This window comes from Macrosteles quadrilineatus, unplaced genomic scaffold (assembly GCF_028750875.1).
Source record: "Macrosteles quadrilineatus isolate MER2022 unplaced genomic scaffold, UCM_ALF_1.0 Scaffold_8__2_contigs__length_117827958, whole genome shotgun sequence".
Classification (NCBI taxonomy): Eukaryota; Metazoa; Arthropoda; class Insecta; order Hemiptera; family Cicadellidae; genus Macrosteles; species Macrosteles quadrilineatus.
The window spans coordinates 8100304-8124439 of record NW_026542601.1 but is presented as its reverse complement, the minus strand read 5'-3'; the positions used below and the strand labels follow the sequence as shown (position 1 = coordinate 8124439).

Here is a 24136-nt window from a genome sequence, read left to right as displayed (position 1 = left end):
ACAAGAGTCGAACAAAAACTTTCTAGTTCTATATAACGTAACTCGACTCAAACAAAATAAATAGTTTTGCCAACTAGAATTTTGAAGATTTTTGGATAATTAATTATGAATTCAAGGATCGTAAGAAAAAGTACCAAATTACTAAAACTATCTTTTTTAACTCCAGGAAATTTGTAAGTACCTAAGTTATAACAGGCTAAATGCAAACTTGTTTAACCTATGATGGGAATGGGCCTAGGCTAATAACATTAATTTTTATGGAATAGAAAACACTACATCAGTGCTCACAAAGCCCTTTTACTAGAATTAGGTTTGAACTTGTTAATGTGGCTGTGGAAAGTAAAAAGGCCTGTACTAAGTACTACATTGATGTTTGATTGAGTGCCTAGGCCTAACTTACTGGCAGCTCTACTAAGTTAAGTAAGCATAGGGGAGGCTGCACTTAACTTTAGGTCCTACACTCATTCGAATGAAAATATCGATCGATATATCGATTATACTTACTTGAATACTTGAATCCTGCATCTTTGACAGATCTAGTCTGATAGATTGCGTCATAATTTATAATATATAATCAGATAAAATAAAACTATATACAATATTTACAAAACCATATAAATGGCTACTATAAAAAAAAACTTGGCCGTCTATTGGATGGCAAGGCGGACATACGCTATTTTACAAGGGGCTCATCATCGAGTTCTTTAAGGGAGTAGAGCGGTCTTTTAGCAAGTATCCCTTTTAGTTCCCTCTTGAAGGATGGCATATCCATCTCCCGCATCTGGGTAGGCAGAGTATTAAATATTCTGATCGCTGAACGGGGATAGCAGCTCAAGGTACGACTGAGACGGCAGCGGGGAACGTCGATGTTATGGGCCTTCCTAGTATGGTAATCATGCACCTCCTCTCTCTTACTATAATCCCTCAAGTTGTTCTTTAGTATTATCAGAATATCCATAACATATTGATTATTCGATAAATCGTTTGGTTAGTTAGGTAAGGTTAACCTAAGGCCAAGTTAAGTAAAAATTGACTGACCAATTGGTAGAGTAACCATTTCAATAAGTTTAGTTCATATTAGTCTATAAGGCTCCACTGGTTAAGCCAATTGTTAAGTTTGAAATATTGGAGATAGTCCTAAGTTGGGTGGAACGACTTTCTCAAGGAGCGGAGCCCATCACATACAAGCAAGTGATACAGATCTATTTTGGTTGAAGTGAAATTAAACTGAGATCTCATTTAGGTATGTGGGGAATGCAGGTCGGGGGTTAAGCTATGTGGATTCGTGGCAAGGCCTACATTAAGTTTCTTAAGTGTTTTGAAGATAGGTTAGATTAAGAAGGTATTGTGTAGGTTAAAGGTAGGGCCTAATCAGATTGTTTACTGATGTTGCACACATTTTAGTGAATATCCTTAAATACAGGAAGTAAGTTAAGTTAACTTAGCTATTACCGTAGGTGGCATGGTAAGATATAGGCCCAGGACCGATACTGTTAATTTTGATACCTTATACCATACATCCATCACTGACCAGTAATGACTGGATAGATTTCATCAAGTTTAAAGTGTTAATACTTTAGAATTGCTTAACTTTCCTCAACAAAATATTCATTAATGGAATAGAGAGGCCGTGCCTTTAGTAGTTTTATGTCTATGTCCCTAGGGAGATGCCAGAAACACTATTTGTTCAAATTTATATATATACCGGTACATATAACTTATGTATATCATTAAAAACTATGTAGGCCTACCCTTTTCAGACTCATTTTATTATACGACTAGTTTTGACAGTACCGGTAATGCCATAACTTAGTCATGTAATTTATATATACAAATCGTTGCCCTAATAACTACAATTTTCATAATAGCCTATACATACACATAGGCCCCTATATATTATATACCGTAATATATATATATTATTATTATCATCATCAATAATTCCCCTTTAGGAGAGCGCTAAAACACAATCATCATTATCATGGTCTCCTGTATTTTCCTTCTTTCTTTCCAAACACCTCTCATGTATGCCACTGTGTCTCTCTTAATTTCTTCTGTCCACTTCTTTCCAATCCTTTTCTTTTTAGGTGTTTCTGTGAACTTATGTTTTCAGATTTTTTCTCTGTACACACTCTTGTTTGATATATCTTCTTCAGAGATGTTTAGTTTTACGAGATCTTCCATGGTTTCCTTCATCCAAGCAGTTTTCATTTTACTATTCTTTACTAAGTTATATTAACTATTTTCTTGGCGAGTCTGCTGTCGTTCATCCAGTAAATGTGACCATAAAATCTTGCTCGCCTTAAAGTTGTCTGTAATAGTATCCGTCTGCTTGTATAACTCTACTGTAGGTCTCTTTCTCCATATTCCTTCTCTGTGATATGGCCATTTATTAAAAAAGTTAAAAAAATAGACTATGGGTGTAACATCAATGAACAACCTAATGACCTAAAACCTACACTTAAACTTACCGGTACCTAATCTAACCTACCTTCAAAGGGCTTAATGTAGTCACTGAATCATCATAAGCCCGGCCTGGCTTCCCCACATGCCTTTTCTCTCATGAAACCGATTGATGGAATCATACAGCAAGTTTGGTTAGGTTTTGTTAACTTAGAGAACAGTTCCATTTTTGAAATAATAAATAGGCCTAACATAAACAATCATAATAAAATAATGAGCAGTTAGTCACTATCATTCTATGAGCCCAAAATTAAGTCACTGTGATCGCGGTAGATCCGTATCACTTCTTGTTCTTGGTTCCTTGGTGTGCGATACATGCTCCGCGCCTTGAGAGAGTAGTTCCGTATATATAATTTTGCAATTTGTGGTAGTTCCCGCACCTTAAAAACATTTTTTAGTGTAGTTTATTGGTTATTAGTATTGTATGAATGGTTTAGAAATGCTTAACACGTCGAGTGGGGCCGTTCCCGATCGGGTACAGTGCTTGGCCCCCGTACGGTGCATCCGTACCCCATCGGGATCGCTCGGCAATGCCTTCTGTATATCTTCGTTTTTGCTCTAGCGTCGGCCGAAAGAAGCGGACCTATACCACGTTAGCGTGTAGTATGTGACTTGTATTTTGTTGTGGTGTAGGTTGTTAGTAAATTTCCCCGTAAAATCCCCGTCGGGCAATCTCAAAAATCTACTTTTCGTCCCGTCTTTTCCCCTCCATTTGGCAATACCATTCCAATGGGACCGGCTACGTTCCAAGCAGTGCTGCTGTCTGTGGGTGTTTAGCAAACTAGGTCGACTCTCGTTGTGAAGCAGGACATCTCCGCACGTTATTTGCTATTCGTCAGACCAAAATTGGAAAGCCAATCACACACGGCAATGGGTATTGTTTGACGCTGAGGGCTGCGCCACACTGGGGATACGCGCGCCATTTGACGTTCCGCAGCGAACGTGTTAAAAGAAAGTCTAGAAAGTTCAGATTTACCAATGACATGGGTTGGGTCTGTTATTTAATGTGAAGTTATGTTCTGTTTCACAATCACAGATCTTTCTGATCAACGCCTAACTTACGTCATTCCGAAATAGGTATGTCTGCCATAAAAACCTGAATGTATTTATCTCTAATCTCTCTGAATGTATAATATCTCCTCTCTCTGGAACAACTGTGATATGTGCAAAGATCTCATGTCAGTTGCTCTAAATTTCTAAATGGGTCATTTCGTTTCTTGGGTTTGGTAGCAGAGTTAAGGCCTACCATACAGTTATCTTTAGCAATTTTATTGCTTTGTTAAACCAGCCCCTAATCCCATGTATTACTTAGGTACTGTACTAAATTAGCCTACATAACTTACTGAAGCATTTTACCGATATCTTGGCACTAGCAGAGTTTGAGAAAATGTATATAACTTATTTTGTGTCTACTGTGGGCTTAATTCAATGGTTGCAGATGCTATTTTAGCTTGTGCACTTAGCCCTCTCTAACCCCTTACTAAAAACCCCATACCGTATAAGTCAGAAAATTATGTCATGTCTCTTATTTCAGATTGTTGACTCCTGTACGGCATAAAATATTCAGTCCCTCATACGTTGCTCCGATTGTTAGTCGTGAGAAAATCAAACAACTTCAAGAAACTGGAGAGATTTCAAAACTTGCCCATGTACCGATATTACCAGCGACTAACACTGAGAACATATCTGTGTATAATGATCCAATTATACAGTAAGTTTGAAATAAAATCTAGGTTAAATTAGTTATAATACCGGGGGGCCGAGCCATGGCTCGGTATGTTTATTTTAATTGTAAAAGCAATAAAGGAAACTCGCGTTTTCTTTTCGCCTTTTTTATTATTTAAGTTTCAGTGGAATTTTAATTTACTATGATGGAAATTTTAACTTGGCAATTCAACACATTAGGCTAATTTATTTTAATCTTACACATTTCTTACATTGTAAATAAATAAAACAAATGTAAAAAAAAGAAGTATTTTTTTATATCAGTTCCTATAGTAGGAATTAATATATGATCACAGGTTAATACAAAGGTAGTAATCAGCTACAATAGCATTAATACAGCATAGTACAGCTGATGGGGGATATTCCATACACACCAGGCCCCCCCCCCCACAGATGGGTATAGGAAAGCCCTTGGCTCTAGGCCAGAATTTTGAATTGTAGAATAAGGAGGATATTAGCTAGTTTACTTTGAAAAGGTGCAGGGAGGCCATAGAACATACAGAAGAGATAGTGAACACCAAACATTTTGTTCACTTGTCAAGTGCAGAGAAAGGAGAAAGTGATAGAGAGAATAAAATGCACTTGACAAAGTTCCCGGAGTATGAAATGTCTATGTTCAGAGTCTCCTATGTATGGCCTGGCCTCCCTGCACTTTTCAACGTAAGCTGGCTGCTACCCCCATTATTCTTCATTACAACTATATCAGCTGCCTATTATTGTTTTATTTGAATCATATGTGGTTTTGTTTTAGAAAGTTTACCAACTATCTGATGAGGGAAGGGAAGAAGCTTCGAGCTCAAATTTTGATGCTAAAGGTGAGTTTTGTCATGTTTAGTCCCTCTATCTATTTATTTATTTATTTCCCACGGACATCTCCATTTTACAGCATACAAAACAAAACATTAAACTCAGGATGACTTAATTGTTAATACAAATTTTGTGCTTATATTAGAAATAAATCGACAATATATAATGATCTAATAACAAATAACAGTAACAATGCCAAACCTAGCCAAACAAAACAACAACTGACAAAATAACAAAGGTATACTAATAATAAATAATTTAAGACAACAACAATAAATAAAAAATATGAAACAATAACAACAAACCCACTAACAACAATAACAAATGAGAAAGATAAATATATAGATTGACTAATATAAAAATTAAATTGATTAAAGAGCAACAACAGACCTAAAGTTAAATGCAAAGACAAAAGTGAAATTTTTACAGACAAGTAGTATTAGTATGAATGGTACAACGAAAAACAATTTTAATTAGGACTGACTGAGACTGATGATCTTCTTTTTCAAAGTAGTTACGCTGTCTAGAAAAAAGTCGACATGCCTTGTCACTTTGTTGCCAGCTCCCTGGACCCGAACCATCGTGCTGTTTGCTGAGTAGCTAGTGCGGTGCTGTTGCTTGATAAACAGATCAGTCGACCTTGTGTTGGAAGGAGTCTTGAAATGGATTTGGCGGAGCATGTCAGGACAGTCGACTCTTCCGTTGATAATCTTGTGCAGCAGGACCGTGTCAGCAATGAGTCTACGTTCCTCCAGCGACTGAAGACCAAGTTCCAGGGATATAGTGTCAATGGGCACCTGAAGGTATGGGAATCCCATCTTGAAGCCCACCATTCGAACAAATCTTCGTTGAATTTTCTCCAGCTCATTTATTAGTAACCTTTGATGAGGACTCCATATTGGTGAACCATATTCGAGAGTTTGCCTCACCAAGGCACAGTAAAGGGACTTTAGAACTTCTGAACCGCTGAGCTGCTTTGAGAAACGGAAGATGAAACCGAGCGTTCTGTTTGCTCTACAGCATAAATCCAATACATGAGCTTGATAGTTCAATGAGGGCGTCAAGATGATGCCGAGGTCCTTAACTTGCTGCACTCGGTCAATATTTAAGTTGTGAACTGAATAATTGTAGTTTATAGGGACTTTACAGCGATGAAAAGTAATGACTTGGCACTTCTTGATATTCAAATTCATCCTGTTGTCCTCACACCAACGATCAAGACTAGTCAGATCTCTCTGAATCCGGAGGCAGTCATCTAAAGAAGATATAGTGGAGAAAATCTTTACATCGTCAGCGAAAAGCAGAGATTCGTTCTGAAGTGCGTCAGGGAGGTCATTAATGAAGACTGTGAAGAGATACGGACCAAGTAACGATCCCTGGGGTACCCCTGAGTAGGAAACAAATTCAGAGGAGAGAGCCGACGCATACTTGACATTGAGACGACGGTCAGACAGATAACTGGCCAGCCACATGACGAATTTGTTTCCAAAGCCGTGGTCTTGAATTTTCCGCAGCAGAAGGGTGTGGTCCACCGTATCGAAGGCTTTGGAGAAATCCAAATAAACAGCATCAAGTTGTTTGTTTGAGGCAAAGGCTTGTTGAACTCGGGTTTGGAGAAGAATCAAGTTAGACACTGTTGATCTTCCTGTTGTAAAACCATGCTGTTGAGTGCATACAATCCCTGCAAGTTTATGTTTGATTCGATCAAGGACAAGGTCTTCAAATACTTTAGATATAGAGGAAAGAATCGAGATTGGCCTATAGTTAGCAACATTTTCAACTGGACCAGTCTTATGAATCGGTACCACATAAGCCCTTTTGAATGCATCAGGAAAGATACCAGTGTCCATTGAGGCATTAAATATGTCACAGATTGGTGGAGCCAGTAAACACCTGTTGTGTTTCAATACCCTTGGAGGTATGCCATCAGGACCCCAACCTTTAGTGTCATCGAGCTTTTCAAGTTTCTCAAAGATTTCACGTGGGCTAAACCTTAAAGTTTGGGAGTCTCCAAGGTGACCAAAGGTTGACACATCAAATGATTCCGTTGGCTTTGTAAAAACTGAAGAAAAGAAATTCTTGAAGAGGTTGCACATGTCGTCAGCTTCAGTTGCGATGGAACTATTGTAGACAAGACGGGATGGTATTGTGGAAGACTTTTTTAGAGTGTTGACGTGACTCCAGAAGTAACGGAGATTCCCAGGGATACCCTGCTCAATTGATCTTAAGTACTTCTTATGTTCGCTGACTGCCAGACTCTTGCACGAAGCCCTAGCATTTGCAAAGGATTGGTAGTTGTACGCTGTTGGCTGTTGCTTATATTTTTTGTGAAGGATTTTCTTAGTGATCACTAGATTTTTTAAGTCGTTGGAGAACCATCTAGGAAATGGAGAAGAACCTACCCTTCTTAAAGGCGAGTTTTCCTTGACAACCTCAGCAATTACAGAAAGAAATTCGTCAGTGGCTTGGTTTAGATCAGGTGTGCTCAAGACAGACGAAAAATCTATAGAGGAAAGAGATCTATGGACAACATCTAGTCGGCATCTTTTAAGGTCGTGTGTATACTGCTTCTTCTTGGAGGTCACTTGTTTCGTAGAGGAGTTGTAAGGCAAAATGATGGATAAAGGGGGGTGGTGTCTCTCTTCAACATCTAAAAGAAAATCGTTTTCCAAGGACACTGTGAAGTTCATATTAGAGCTGAGTACTAAGTCTAATAAGACGCCTCTTCCATTAAAAACGTGATTAATTTGTTTCAGACAAAAAAGTTCCATCAAAGTAAGAACCACTCCAGATGATGGAGTGTGGCCTCTGTCCAGTGGATGGTCCCAATTAATACCTGGAATGTTGAAGTCACCGACAATAATGATATCAGTAAAATTCTGGCCGGAGGACATGACTTCTTCAACTGAGGAAAGAAAGCTGCTGTACTTGGAGACGTGCTGATGTGGTGGTATATAGCAAGCTACTAGAAGCCAGCTAGTGCCTTTACAAGGTTCAATTTTAACCAGCAGATGTTCCACTTCTTTTACATTTGATATCAAGCGAGTCGAAGCTATATTATCTTTGATGGCAACTAAAACACCTCCTTTGCAGGACTTAGAACTGGTTAGTGGAGATCGATCACACCGGTAGATAGTAAAATTGTCGGGAGATATTTCTGCATCGAAGACATCATCTGAAAGGTTTGTTTCTGTCAAGATTATAATGTCAAAATTACACATAGAAATGGATAGTTTGATGCTGCTTAGTTTACCCCTCATGCCATTCACATTCTGATAATAAGCTCTGAGATGCCCGTTGGATGTAACTAGTTTTTTGACTGCTTCACAATCTTGGGAACGCCACTGTGGTGCTTGATGGTGAGGTCCTTTTCACCTGCCTTCTTCCTTTCTTCAAGCGTTGATAAAAGTTCAGTTAAATGCGTTCTCTCCATTAGTGTGCGGTCTCGAGTGATAGCAATGGTGTGTCCAGGAAAGGCATTTGCACATTTATCAGGATGAAAGTGTCTGAAGAAAGTAAAGGCCTCTTCAGAGTCTGCGAACGAGAGTTTAACTGGGCGAGGTTTATCAGCAGTGTGCTTACCGATTCTTATCACTTTTGTGATGCGGAGATTATTTAGTTGGAGGGCGTCTAGAAGGGTGTTAATGCATTCCTTGTCGTGATCAATTTTTGCTTGAATTTCATTTTTTGTGGATTCAGGAATCCCGTGTAGAATAGCGTTTTTACTTCGTTGAGATCTATCATTCATTTCTTGGATTAACGTATTGGGGTCGTTAGACGGAGTTTTCTCTAACAAATCAACTTTAGAAACTAGATTATCGATTTTAGCTTCATTTGCAGACACCCGTGGTTCTAGTTTCGCTATTTGTTCTTTTATTTGACCAATGTCGGATTTTATTTCGGTAATTCCATGAGACACTTCAGTAATTTTTTCTATCTTATCAGACCAACTATCGATCTTGTTCATTAATTTATTGAGGCTAGTCGTTAAGACAAGTAGGGGATCTTCGTTCGGGGATGCGCAATCGACTCTGCCGCAGTACCATTTTTTGTTGGCATCCTTAGAGAAAATAGTGTATTCGCTCTTGGATAAATTTACACAGATGCGATGAAACCAGCGAGAACAGTTAGATTCACATGCAATTCCCTCTTCCGAATCCAGAACCGTCTTCATGCATATTTTACACGTTGTCTGTGAGTGAGCCATGTCCTGTGGATATTTAATTTGGCCGGGGAAATATTTAACACAATGGGATCCCTTTGAGAAAATCCCAGGTTAGCCACTGAATCCACCAGCAAGAGATCCAGATAAATGGAGTTTTTATATAGTATTAAAAGTGGAAGCAGAGAACGATATCTATAAGGCTGTGGCCAAAAAGTAGAGTAGCGCAGATCCCTCCGTGGCTCATGTGACGTCAGAGCTTGTTGACAGTAACACAGGGGGAAATGGAGTTGACCAACACAGGTTGAGGTTAAGTTTGCAGATAATTTGTTGTTAGCAGCTAGGGTAAGTGTCTGTTTGTTATTCGACAGATAATAAAATGAGAAATTGCTGGATTTTAGACATATTACAATGAACTCACGAATCAATTAGAAAAGGACTATGCTGCAGTGGAGACAGAAGAAGAGTGAGAACTGTGTTTAACCCGCTAAAAGTGGGAGCAGAAAATCATGCATCCGATAAAGTCAGCCATCTTGAGTTTTTTTTTCTATCCGCTTAATAGTAGTTCCTGGCCACATAAAAAAAATCATAATAAACTGTGGTAATGTTGAGGCGAAGATAATATCTATTACTTTGAGGAGGAGACGTGAGCGAGTCTCTGACACTCACATCTATATATATATATTTTGTCCTAGGACGCTAGGCACGAGCCCGGAATTGTTTTTCACATTACTTCAGGATAGACCTAGGGGTTAGGGCATTAACACTTAGATAAAATCCATTGGTGATTTGGTGGGATTTGAACCGGGACCTTAGGAACTGGAGTCCCCGTGCTCTAACCACTAGACCAGCTCGTTCCCCCACTCACATATATATTGGCTCATCTATAGTCAATAATGAAGGCCTAACTTATGTATATAAACTTGTTATTAGCCTAATTTAATTTAAATTTTATTTTCCATCAACTAATTAAAAAATTTAATTTGTAGTGCTTTGAGCGTATCAAACGTATACAAGTCAAGAGATACCACAAGCAGGAGGACCCAGTGGAGCGAGCCAAGATTGAGGTGGACCCTTTGAAGATATTCCATGCGGCAGTCGAGAACTGTAAACCACTTTTACAACTGACTGCCGTTAAGAGGGGAGGGGCTACCTATCAGGTATTAAAGAAATTATCAAAGGAGTTATCAATCAGAATTAAGATCCAGTGAATTTTATTTTAAATAAGTAAGTTCAATAAATAAATAATGCAAGTTTGATTTTTTTATAGTGAACCTTGGTGATAAAATGTGTAAGGTACAAAACTTTAAGGGGGGTAAAAACATACTACGAATAAATGATCACCATAACTTACCCGATTTTTAACCACAATAGCCTACTCCTAGGCCTATGTGTTGGCCATAGCTTGGGCTATGGGCCAAAGAACGTAGGCCCATTTTTATTCACAGTGAAGTACACAAACACACCCACAACTGCATATTTATTTATGATCGCACTCAATTTCACCAAATAATGGTAACCGACCGACTTTACCCGTATTTATCACCGACGACGACGACATAACCTAAAACTGGTGTTTGTTGATTGACGATGACAGACGATAACTAGACCGAATCCCCGATCAGCTGTTGGCTAGTTTCCAAAATCGCCACCGCAGCGCTTAAGCCGCGGCCAAGGAAATCGGGATTTGAGCCGGGCAAGAATTATTCGCTGTTTGACCACCGACTAGCTCGCACGAGTTACGAATACGACAACGACACTACGATATTATTACGAAGGTTAGCTACCATACGAGTTAGGCCCCTTTTTACGTTTTACGTTATTTCTGTTCTATCTTACGCATACTTAACTTATTATACCTTTTCGTTTTCTTAAAATTCCGTTTCGAATTATCTAAATTAAATATCTTAACTTGAGTCTTGACCCGCCAGTCTAATTATTTTATTTTAATTAATTAGTTTCAAAATACGATTACTCTGTTTGCTTAATGAGTAATTGTTACTTGGATTATTTTAGTTAATTTGACGTTTTGATACCCCGAGACTTGTAGATTGAGTTCTAAACCCCGTCTGTGGCGGGTGAAAGAATCAAGTCTGGGAGTAGGCTGAGTTGAACATTCAGCTACAAATATTAGTATCAAATTTATTTTAAACGTATCACGATTAATTCCCCGTCCAATTATATTCATTAGGCCCCGACGACTCTGTAGGGATTGCTTTTACATTATATTCGATTTTATATTATTTACCTAGGCCTTTAGTTAAATATTTTAAAGTTCATTACGAGTATTTAGATCACATTGGCTTAAGATTGGATACTCATCGGCCCTACAGAGTCATTCTAAGAGTTAGGCAAAATTCTCCTAAACACTTTTACGAAGGCTGGGATGATATAGCTCCAACTGGGCGTCTGCAGGATTTCCTGGGCGCTTCTAGAGCTCTGAGCCTTCGATTAAATTTTAATAAATTGATCAGTCAAAGCCGTGACAACTTCGTATCGACCCCTGGATTTATCTCGGCTCCTTCTGAGCACTCCGGGGAAGAAATTCGAGTGTGGCCGGTTCTAGGGGTAGGCCTAGCCTGACTTTTGCGTCACAAATGTAGCAAAACTTGCCATGAATGATCATGTAAAAGACCTGTTCGATAAGGTTAAGTTACTAAACAGAATCAGAAGTTAAAAACTATGATCAAAAAAGAGTTTAGCTAGGTTAGACTTCAGCATCAGAAGTTAAAAACAATTATGATTAAAATAGAGTTTAGGTTAGATTTGAGAAAAATTATCTTGTAGCTAAAACACACACAAATTTAAGTACATTCTCTGATAAACTATCTGAACTTGGCCACATGACTTACCATTAAAATTTGTTTGAGGATTTGCAATTTACTTAATGCAAAAAATGTTGTTAGCGGACAGTGTGTTAAAAGACAAAACTCAGTCTTGCCCTATTGGCTGCTAGCTGCTATAGTTGATAAATACCGGGGGAAAGAGCCATGGCTTGGTATAGTTTATTTTGATTGTAAAAGCAATATAAAAGAAACTTGTTTTTTATTTACAACTAATTTTATTTTTTATTATTTCTTATTTAATGGAATTTCAATTTAATTTTATGGATATTTAAACCTGGGAATCCACATCACATTTTTACAGTTGGTATTAAAACTCACTTGTTTATAATAGCTATACTTGCATAAACATTGTTTTGAACATTTGTTTAAATTAAAACAGCTGATTAAAATTTTTTGTCAAAATCCAAATTTATATAAAATATATATGATATTAAAATATTTATTTCACTGTTAAACCAAAGCCCCAAAGCAGAACTACAGGGGACAGTGTGACATTGTTACAGAAAAACGGCACTGGCTGCAGACAGCCCATCCTGCCCAACTGGTTGTTTTTATTTTTTTATTGAAATTCAAAATTATTTATTTTCACAGGTAAAGTTAGGGACACATAGCCCTTTCACCCTTACTTTACCCTCTATAAGTTTTTGCAGGAAATGCTACATAACAAGTAAAAACATTATTAACTTACATAACAAGTAATAAAATTTGTACATAACGAGTGCAGTAATACAATTTTTGTTTTTTGCCAAAAAGTTACAGTTGTTTTCTGTAGAAATTTATTTTATAAACTTTATTTTCTGCAGAAAGATCCTGCGTTCTGCAAATAGTAACACATCATGTAAACAAAACATCATGCATTACATATTTGAAAGCTGCCACATCAATATTCGGTGCATCGATCGTGAGGAAGAACGCATAGAATAACCGAAATACTGAAGCGATTCAATGTAATAACAGTACGAATCAATAGGAGCATTTGAAAACTTATTTACCTAACCCGCCATGTTAAACTTCCCTATCCGAAGCGTAATGTATACAACTTCCTTACTTCTCAAGTGATGTAAGTTGAAAAAAACTCACTCGGTGATGTAATGAAATCCATTTAAATAACATTGAGTGGATAACTTAAAAAAATATACCTCTATGGAGCCAACGACGTTCAACGCTAGAAATCAGCTGTGTGTTTGAATTTTATTGTTATGCTTTGAAGAATTTTCCTAACCTAGCTTTTGTTTGTAAATGAACGTTACTGTTAGAAGATGAGTGAAATTGATAATGAAGCATATTGCTCGTAACCTCCTGAATATTGTCGGGTCAGGTAAAATCTTGTACGTTACACGTTACGCAAGAGCGTGTTTACATCACTTCGGTGAATTATGCAACTCGCCTTCGCTCGTTGCACAACATTCACCTGCGTGATGTAAAAACGCTCTTACTACACTTGTAATGTAAATAGCTATTAACTTCCCTGTTGTAATATTAATCAGATGTTATAATTAACATCTGTTGGTTTATTGACTTTGCATTGTAAATATTTTGAATGTTCTTGCTTTATAACTGAATCTTAATGGAAATAATATACTTTTGAATCAAAGCTAATGAATTCTCATTAATTCATATACTGTACGGTATTAAAGCAGAAAAAATTTATAAAAAATATCACATAGGCGGTTACTTTGTGCATGCATACCATACATTACAAACATTGCTCATAGAAGAGTATAGGATTATTCATAGTTGCCTTTATCCACCAATGGTGTACCTACGATTTTGTGTTATTTATAGCTGTTGTGGAATATTTAAATAAATAAAACGGCATTTATTCATCAAGCGGTTCTTAATATAACAACTGGTTTTTAGAATAACTCTCGTCCTCATATATTCTAATATTTAGCCTGAAATCACATTTTTGTGCCGTTAGGTCCCCAAACCAATCACACCAAACAGAGCTTCATTCCTCGCCATGAACTGGTTGATTGAAGCAGGAAGAGACAAGGATCGCTCTATATTATGGTCCGATCAGATGGCTCAGGAACTTATTAATGCTGCCAGCAACAAGGTAGGGAAATGAAATTTACCTGCATAGTTTAAATCCCTAACTCTTGACTTGAGGACTGATAAATCAGCAACTGAGAGGTCATTATATCTTAATCTCACAGTTTGAACCTTGACCTTTCAGATTTGACTGAATTTTTCTCAGGTATTGTACCCACCAACACTAGCTTAGAACTAAAATTGTTATTGAATTCTCATTAACTGTAAACATAGAACCATGTAAATTACATTCCCTCCCATTACAATCTGTACAAAAAGTACGTAACCATAAGATAGAGTAACATTTACTCACCAAACCTCCACTGGGCACCTAGCCAGTGGATCCGTTTTCATACCTCAGGTGGCATATTTATTGAACTAAACTGCCACTGAGTGCAAAGCCTCTAAACACCTATAGAACCCCTCCTGGTTGGCAAGGCCTGACCACAAGTCAACCCAACACACACACACCCTACCCTCCATTACAAGCTAACTAGAGCATTCCCTAAGACTACCATATTATACCCTATTACCAATTGAGATGGGGAGACTACCAAAGGGTGTATTTCAACCAAAATCATAAAGGACAGCGAGATCCAGATTAAATCCATAAAAAACAGACTTTTCTCAGGGTTGTTGTGAAACCTTTTGATTGTTAGGCAAGCACTGTAGCCACCCAGCTGTCCAGTTTATATTACTTTTGTCAGAACAAAAATAAGAAGTATTGTTACAAAATGTTTTTATAAATAGAATAAATACATTTTAGGTTGCCAGAAAAAAATCCTTTATCTTTAGTAACAATTTTTACTGATTGCTGTTATTATGTAAGCAGGTTGGTTATGTTTCTTCGTTGTGTAAAATTTTTTCAGGTACAGTAGAGTGTCAAAAATCCGAAACGTCAAAACCGAACCGCTCCTGAGGGTTTTAAAATATTTAATTAGCACGGAGACAACAGATGTTTTACAATTTCGTGGGCAAAACAGTTGGTTTGTCGGTAATGTATCGACAATACCTAAGTACAAGAACATTGTTTTTATTTTATTTACTGTATTCTAGAACTGTATCTTTAATACTGTAGGCCTCATTGTGTGTCTATTAGGCATTTCTAAGTTATGTTTGAAAACCCAAGCAATTGGTTCATACTCTACTTATAGAAAAAAATTATCAAAGGTATGTGTTTTGTGATCTTTCTTTGTGCATCTTAACATCAAAATCAGCTTTATGGCTGTTCCTAACAATGTGTTGGTTGACTATTTGTATTTTTGTCCTGTAATCTTCCTCCACTATAATCTACAATTTTTTGTTTGCAGGGTAGGGTGATAAAGAAAAAGCAAGACCTACACAAGAATTGTGAAGCCAACAGAGCCTACGCACATTACAGATGGGGCTAAAGTGAGAATAGACACTTGTCAAACTTGTAAATATATTTGTAACCATTAGTATCTTTGATCCATTTCCTTGACGTTTCCATTGTCAAACCTACGGAATGTGTCTGTCATTATTTTTTAAATCTTTTAATACTTTTAATACTTTTTATTGAAATAGCGACCACACAAAGTAGGTATTTTAAGCCAATTTTGAATGGAGATGAGTGTAGGATGAGTAGCGATCTTGTAGTCTTGTTTGTGACTAAAGCCGACATATTCCTTAGACACAGCTGTTAATTAATATCTCATACAGCTAATGGCGACTAAAGGACAGTTGAATCCGAACCACATTTTTGCCTTGGTATAAACGAATTGGTCTAATTATCAGGATAGTACTGCGGATAGTTGTAGTACTCACTAGTGCGGACGTTAGTCCACAACAGGTAGTATCGCATCCACAGTGCATGCCTATAAATACCCACAATTCGTGACCTCCTATTAGCTGGATTTCAGGACGACACCACCGTCCCAGTCTTCTGAAGGCCCCTTTCATACAGAACGTCGGGCAACGCTTGTGAGCGGGTCCCGCTATGTGCCAAAGTAAATTGTTTTGTGCCTTTCTATTGCCAAATGACTTAGCAGACATCACAACAGTCTTTATTTATGTTATTCCAATTGATGTTGTCTTTAAACCTATCACCGTATACAAAAAACATACTTCTTAAAATAATTGACAGTTTTTTTCTGAACTTTGTCCTTATCGTATGAGAACCATGTTGTTGTCTGCTCCATTACATGATTTTTTTGGCCTCTGGGGACCTTAAATCGAAAAAGTAAATCGGTCCCGGGTCTAGGTCTTAGCCCAGGCGCATATTGAGCTGTGCGGCACGGTCCGGGCAGTGCAGCACAGCACAGGGCAGAATTGGGCAAAATGTCTGTGTTGCACAGTTGTCATCGCATATTGGGAAGCAGTGTCGTACAGTTCTTGTATAGGAGTGAACAGTTTCGTGTGTGAACATGTTGTTAAATATTAGGATCTGAGTTCTGAGTCATTTTCAGGTGCTGATCTAGATTTATTGTTCCTTCTTCACCAGAGAACAAGAAAGAAAGGGCGAAAAAATTTGCAATGTTTAGTGATTTTCGTATTTTCTCCCAGATTTCATTCTTGTAATTACTCTTTATATACTTACTATGAATGGTAACGTAAAAACTGGATAAAAACGCAAAATTTGTATTAATTATCCTCTGGATCCGTCACAAAACAATAGTCAACCCGGCGCAGGTGAGCAATGCGTCACAGACACTTGTGACTCGACCACAAGTGCGCGCAGTCCACGTGCGGGACTGCACTGCCCTGCGCTGCGCTGCGCCATAATATGCGCGTGTCCTAGCAAACACATGGTTTACAAAACACTGCCCTGCGCTGCACTACGCTGCGCTGCTCCGACTGCGTCTCAATATGCGCCGGGCCTTACCATGAGACCTATGGTAATAGCTTATTCCTTATATGGGAAATTTGCTAATACTCCCATATGGGAAATTCGCTAAAAATAGGATTTGTTTTTTATTTTAAAAGGGAATTAAAGAATATAGTAGAATGCATTTTCCAAATGTATATTGTATAATACAACATAATTGACAACAACAATTCCATGCAGTTTATAATAATCACAATTTGTACATATCATACTACTTTGGAACTTGGCATTCGATACCTACCTGTTTTGACGAAGGAAAATATCTATAAACAGTTACTGGTCATATCTTAAGTAAAAGTAACATTTAAAAGGTTATTCAAAAGTAATTAAAATTTGTAGGTTGAAATTTTTGTTTGTAGAATTAAAATTTTAAAATATTCACTGACCATTATGGAACAATGCGAGATAAATTGGCAAGAAATAAAATGCTACTAAAAATTATGAAAAGACTGCACAGATGTAAGATTGTATAACAATAAATATATAAGTTACTTTAGTCTAAATAATACAAAACTACATACATTGGTAAGTGGTGATATGGTTGTACACGTGGAGTTGAGTTACAAACAAGTTTAACTTAGAATTAACCAACTTTAAGTTAGAATGTTTTAGAGTTTCACTCATTTATCAGAATAAAGTTTTCTTAGATTATTATCAATAAAAAATAACATATTTATGTTGCTTAAATATAACATTGAGTTTTTACCTTCACTTTTCTTTTACTACGAGAAAGGTGTTTAGGACTAGAAGCAATTTGTTTTGGATTGCCTGTAAAAGTAAGTATTTATGAAACACTTTGTAAATACTAGAGGTTACTTTTACTGACAATCTAAAGCTTTCCTAAAAGAAATCTTTCTCGTGGTAAATGAAAAGTTGAAATCATACGATCAATTGAAAAATTCAGTTAACAATAATTTTCTTTTGATTTGTAAGTTTAACAAGCATCAACGCTATATTATTCCTTGTTACAAAGTAATCGTTTGGTAGTCCTATAAAGGCTTTTTAATAGGTATTTATTTTATATTTTATTATTTTTTAAAGCTTGCTAAGAATTACAAAATTAAGAACTGTAATTTTTTTTCTTCCTAACAATTAGAAAAATAGCTTCAAGGAGTATTGCTTTTCAATTTTTAAAAATTCTGCTCGCAGAGCATAATATACATGGTATATTAAATACAATTATTGACATAGATATATCAGGGAATAGAATATTAAGAATAGAAAAATGTTTTTTACTCTTTCTCAAACGGGCAACAATTATTATTTAAGTCCAAATGTTTAACATTTCACATCTTCAAATAAAACAATTGCAAGCTTTACTCAACTCCTAATTGAAGAAAAGCGATAAATACGACAACTAACATCGATGATGATTAGTGATAAACAAAATCGCACAAGACAACAATACAGCATCAAACTTCAGGTACATACAGAATTCCTGATAATACATAGATATAGTTTAAAGTATACACATATTATGCCCTTTTTGCCACTAATATGCTCTTTAAATATTCCTCTACATTGATTCAGTTAATGTAAATTTTCTGTACTATTTGATTTGTTTAAAGTTGATGTTCCTTGGTATATAGTAGTTTTAAAACCAATATTCATCATACCTTAATTTGAGGACTGCTCTCGTGTCAAACTAACACAGGAATAATAAGATGTAATGGGAGAGAAATTTTTAAAGAGCAAATCAGTGAAATCAACAGTACTTTGAATTAAAGCTATCGAAAAGCGAATGTACACTATTTTAAATCTTTACGAGTAAACTAACTATGTACAAAGATTAAATACTAAATAATACTTCAGTCTCTTTGTAAAAATCTCCTCTGCCAAGCCATGGAAGACCAGGTCGTTCCCATCGGATACTTCCTTTGGATTACTCTATCTGTGGACCGGATCTGTTCGGAAGACTCCGGCCATCCATGGATACCCGGGTACCGACGGATTTCCCAGGAGGGCCACCAAAAAGCTGGTCTATCCTCGTGAGGATTAGCGACATCTGGAAACCTAACGTAGGACTGAGTTTTTCGCACAGGAACGAACGATTCAGAAGGAAACCTAACCTGCGAACTGGGATCGAGGAGCGGTAATTCTGGGAGTGAAGATGGACTTGACTCACCCAAGACTACTTCGGTCCCGACCGGTTCACAATTTTCAAAAGCTGCGGAATCTTCACATCCAGGCCTAAATGTAACTGTAGGCCTGATGGAAGATTCAGTTGCGTCTCTAGACTCGCCAAAGGTTTCTGGAATCTCAGTTGTGAACTTTGTGTTTCCCTCTGTCGTAGCTTCTGTCGTAGAAGTTTCGTTTTCTTCTGGCAGTATAGGAGTAGTGTCCTCCCTAGTGACTGTCGGGTTGGTAACTATGATCAAGAATGGTTTTACTTGTATCTTCTCTCTGCTCTTTGGTGTGCCAAATGATTCTTCTACAGCCTCTTGGAAAGGCTGGTCTCCTAACATCACTGCAACATCCCCATCCGTCGTCGTCTCTCTCCTTGACTCTGGATCATCAAAATGACTCGCATTATTTTTATTGAACACAATGTGGAAAATGTAGGTGAAAGGTTGCCTCTTATTGATCAATCCCAATATTTTCTACTATAGTATTGCAAACTGTGAGTATTGAGCTATTTCTTGTAATTCTAGCCACTCTCAAAGCACTATTGCGTTTCAAAGGATTTTGATGTTCTCTCTTCCTAAATAAAAATTTAGAGCTGTGACATAGACTTGTATGTTTATTGTTCCATATTACTTATATTGACCACCTTCCTACTTGAATAGTAAATTCCAAAAAGGATAGGCCTACTGATAATACTCCACTAAATGATTTAAATAGTTTCTTCATTAATTATAAGTTACTATCATTACTGAGCAAATAATACATTTTTCGTTGATATAATTTTAAAGTTACTTTCCATCAGATAGATTTCTAATCTAGGTACTACATGGGCTGGATTGAAAGAACAATCATGAAAGTAGCTGATCTCGTATTACTGTACCTGTTAAGCAGGTAGTGTTTTACAGCCAGAACAAACTCCTACTTATAATAAATTGCTTACAAACAAATCCAACTGAAAATGAGAGGAGAGGTTGTATGTGTTAATAAAGAAAGTTTACAATCACAAGCATATCTTCCATGACTTTCCAATAGAAATTTACAATCATAAGTAAATCTTCCAGAGTTTCCAATGAAAGGTAACATTCACATTCACAAGCATTTCTTCCATGAGTATTTAATGGAAGTTTACATTCACAAAAGCATTTTTTCCATGAGTCTTCTTCAATGGAAGTTTACACTCACAAGCGGTTTTAACAATAGTCTTCGATAGAATTTTACAATCACATGCATTTTTTCCATTCATGAATACAAGAACACATTCAAAGGCATCCACGGATCATGGATAAACAATTTCCGCAAGCATTTCTTCCATGGATCATTCATAGAAGTTTACGTTCACAAGCATTCCTTTTATGTTCCGTTTACAGAAATGTTATTTCCGAGGGATTTACACTTCATTCATGTGACATTCATTGTAAAGTACAGAAAGTCTTCTTAATCATGATTTGTGCTGTTTAACAATCAAACATGTTTTGTGCTTTCCCTATGACATGTCTTGATGAAGATGAAATGTTAATTTTGCAGAAGATGTAGATGTGAATGTGAAGTTATCAATTGTCAAAACTCACCTTGTATAATCATGTAATTGATTTTGTCAATAATCCACGTCTCAACTATGGAGTTTAATTTAGTCCGCAAAAGATCCATTGAGAGTTAGTAACAATGAGAAATAAATCTCTATACCTCTGTAAAAACAAACCGAGTAAGAAATTTGAAATAATTGTGTTGATAAATTTTGTTTAGGACCTTTTTAGATGTGTTATTTATTTTTCCAGGTTAAACTATTGAAGGTTTATTAGAAAATGCAAGACCTGTTTTTTACAATTTTATGAATATTTCTATCAGCGTCAGTTCAGAGCAAAGTTAAAGTGTCTTGACATCTGACAGAGAGCGTTAGTTGACGCTTTAATAACTGGATTTTTACTTGTCTCTAAAGCCTACATATTAAGATTGTGAACATCTTTGTGTTAGGAACATTTAAATTTGAAATTGACTACAACTAAAAATCAAAACAAACAAACTTGAAGTTACAAGTTAAAATCCAAGCTAGAAGTTAGAATCCAAATACCTAATGTTGGGTCAGTATAGAGATCTTTCTCTGTGGTCGTAACTTCCGTTGGCTCGACAACAGTTGTAGATGAGACTTCTGGAGTCGTTGATTCGCTCATCGTCGTAGTTGGCCACGTAGACGTTTGTGGTGGGATTGTCGTTGCTCTCGCAGTCGTCGTCGTTCTTGTTGTTGTTGTTGGTTGCTGTGTTGGCTGTGGCGTCTTCACCTGAAAATAAATAAACCGATTGAAACAGGGTAAAACTGTGTGTTTCCAGCGACCAGGGGAAGATGACGGGTTATATGAATAGGTCGTTGTCAGCTAATAAGTTTGTAATTGAAGCATTACAATTTCATTTTTCTCTCAATTCTTGAACCTCATTGGTCCGTTACTTTACCAAACTAGTGCTGTAAAGCAAAACAACAATGCAGTAAAGTAAATAAACAATGCGGTAAAGTGAATCTTTTCAATTCTAAGAACTGAATTGTAAAGGCTAGTTTAAGAAACTGGCTGTAGCATCTTTTATGTCTTATCAACTTGGTAACTAGAATTTTAGACTGGCACAACAGCTGGTCTATCTAGATGGGATGTCTACTTTAATACCCAATGTGTCTAATCCTCACCTCTTGCATTGGGGGAGGAAGCCTCTTCTGCACAACAGACTCCTGGGGATTGTTAGCCAAGGGAAGGTTGATGTGGAAGGGTCCGGTTTCCTGGGGCTTTTTACTAGTGGAAGACGGAGCATACATCGAGTTCAGTCTCTCCAGGAAAAAGTTCCACTGAGATTGTTGGTTTACCTGCAAAGGCAATGGGATTAAATGGTCTCGTAAATAATTTGTATTTATACAACACTGAAAAAACTTCAGTGCTGCTACCAGTGAGTGTTTCAGCAAACTACGTTGACTCTCATCGTAACGCAGAACATCACCGCATGTCATTTGCTATTTGTCAGACTGAAATATTTGAAAGCCAAATGGACTCGCTCAACGCTGCGCAGGGGCTACACCTGCAATTGGTGGGCTGCAGGGAACGTGTTAAAAGCCCAATGATCAAGAACTGGGTCCAATTTTGAACTGTTGAAAACTACCAAATATTCTCAAGTTCGAACCAGCAACCTTTTGATAGGTGAGCACTAGGTCTACTCAGATATGTTGTGATGAATGTGAGAAATGCTTTGGTGTGTGTAAAGCTAAACCTTGCTTTGCATATTTTTTGGATTATTTTTTAATTTCTTTGATACAGATACATTAACCATATTTTTGCAATTATAATTTTAAGCAGAGGAGGCGAATAGGGAAGGTATGTAAGCTGTTGCCTCCCATTTTCGGAGAAATATTTAAACTAAGTAATGTTAATCGTAATTCCCCATAATTTCTAAAGACTTTTGCCCCCTCCCTTATCTAATAGTATATCACCGCCACTGTGGGGTTGGATAAGTCAAACTGAACACCAGGTTGAAGATGAATACTGAATGGATTTTAGAGATAAAAACTTGTTAAGTGGGTTTTATAAAAGTCCAGATGTTTAGAAAATTTTTTGGAGGTATATGGGACGTGAAGGCTGGACCTCAGTATTTTATGGGTCCTACTAGTAATACTAGTTTAATTATATACAACTTGAGCTATATACATTCTTTTACATCGCTAATATATGAAAAGGAATTAAATACAAATCTGCAGGGCTTACCTTAACAAGTTTTACACACCGCCCCAGTGAATCTTGCCTGTACCCTTCTGAGCAACCTGAAAACAAAATTATGTATTCTTAAAATAATCACTAAAGTGAATTCAACAACAATGTTCATACGGTGAAAATGTAAAACTTTTCAATAATCATCTAGTACTGAACACTATTTATGTGAATATGCCGCAAAAAAATTAACATCCATTTTAATTCAACATGTAAGTCCTGGCTTTTAAATTTGAAAATAATTCAGAGTTTTTTTTAAGTCTAAAGTGACCTTAGTTGTATTTATAGACTACAGGACTTCTCTCCCTAGAGTCTTTTTCTTTTTTTTTGTCCTAGGACGATAGGCACGATCCCAGGATTGTTTTTCACATTACTTCAGGCTAGACCTAGTGGTTGCGGCATTATAACTTAGATAAAATCCATTGGTGACTTGGCGGGATTTGAACCCGGGACCTCAGGAACACTACACCAGCTTGCTCCCCTTTTTCTTCTCATAGATCTCTTGACTTTTCTAAATATGTATTACTCTTCAAACTATACTAAATCTCTCCTTCCCTTCCATAGACTGTACTAGACTCAGACTGTACCTGTGAAGGTAGGAGCTACGAAGACACTCTTGGGTGTGATGCGCCTCAGCAGAATAGAGGCGCCTGTGTCCGCGTCGTCCCCGGCAACCACCCAGTCACCCCAAGCGGGTCTACTCTCCCCACACACCAGGGCTAGGGTCAGCACGCAGCTCAGCAGCAGCAGCAGGAGCCGGCCATTCATACCGGGTCACGGCAGCCGGCCGCCCATCAGACTGAAACACAAATATTATTGTTACTATTACCAATTAGGATGGGGATATATGCAGTGCAGGACCGAGTGCCAGTTGCTTAAAAGCTTTGACCATTTTACAGCATAAGACTTGGCGGTGCGAGTGCCAGCCAAGTTTCAGTGACCGGTTCCACGGTGCGGGGGGAATGGGGGTGGAAAAATTCACTATGATAGGGGGGGACAGGATGAGCAAAACGTATATTAATGTATAATGTATAATGTGTATGTGTGTGTGTGTATAATGTATAATGTAACTATTATAACCTAACCAAACTTGCTGATAATGAAAAATTCGAATAGATGTTTATTAATCGAATCAATATTTTCAATTGATTTTAGGGTAAAAACTTAAGAAACCTGGTCTCCGTTAAATCCTGCCCAAACACCACCTTCCACTATTACCCCTTCCCTGAATCACTCTACGCTCTGGGGAGTCAAACAGCAATCAGGCCTACCTGACGGTTATTGACAGTATGACCTCCACGGCAAAAAATAGGATGGTACTCGCTCCGCTTACCGAACATAAGTGGGTATATTCACAGCCACCTCTAATACATATTTCAACCAACCCATAAAC

The 24136-nt window shown here is 37.3% G+C and overlaps 2 protein-coding genes across 3 annotated transcripts in view; one reads left to right on the top strand and one right to left on the bottom strand.

Moving 5' to 3' along the window:
• Nucleotides 1–15492, top strand: LOC129000900 (28S ribosomal protein S7, mitochondrial-like). The gene is made up of 6 exons (XM_054427975.1): nt 1–173; nt 3998–4174; nt 4940–5003; nt 10147–10317; nt 13925–14062; nt 15348–15492. The coding sequence occupies exons 1-6, from the start codon at nt 106–108 to the stop codon at nt 15426–15428; spliced, it is 699 nt and encodes a 232-aa protein (XP_054283950.1). The 5' UTR covers nt 1–105; the 3' UTR covers nt 15429–15492.
• A 1510-nt stretch (nt 15493–17002) lies between these two features.
• LOC129001271 (mucin-2-like) overlaps nt 17003–24136 on the bottom strand; it is a 75128-nt gene continuing 67994 nt past the window's right edge. For both annotated transcript variants that reach the window (XM_054428512.1, XM_054428513.1), the window contains exons 2-6: nt 23331–23542; nt 22741–22796; nt 21678–21851; nt 21075–21282; nt 17003–19388 (exon numbers count right to left, since the gene is read on the bottom strand). In XM_054428512.1, coding sequence (XP_054284487.1) covers nt 18691–19388; nt 21075–21282; nt 21678–21851; nt 22741–22796; nt 23331–23511 — 1317 coding nt within the window. In that variant the 5' untranslated portion in view covers nt 23512–23542 and the 3' untranslated portion in view covers nt 17003–18690. The remainder of the gene's footprint in view (nt 19389–21074; nt 21283–21677; nt 21852–22740; nt 22797–23330; nt 23543–24136) is intronic.

What these genes read in the sequence shown, in the direction of transcription:
- LOC129000900 (XM_054427975.1), top strand. Translation starts at nt 106, where the DNA reads ATGAATTCAAGGATCGTAAGAAAAAGTACCAAATTACTAAAACTATCT. An exon ending in TATAATGATCCAATTATACA is followed by an intron (nt 4,175 to 4,939) that starts GTAAGTTTGAAA and finishes GTTTTGTTTTAG; the next exon opens with AAAGTTTACCAACTATCTGA. An exon ending in TTAATGCTGCCAGCAACAAG is followed by an intron (nt 14,063 to 15,347) that starts GTAGGGAAATGA and finishes TTTTGTTTGCAG; the next exon opens with GGTAGGGTGATAAAGAAAAA.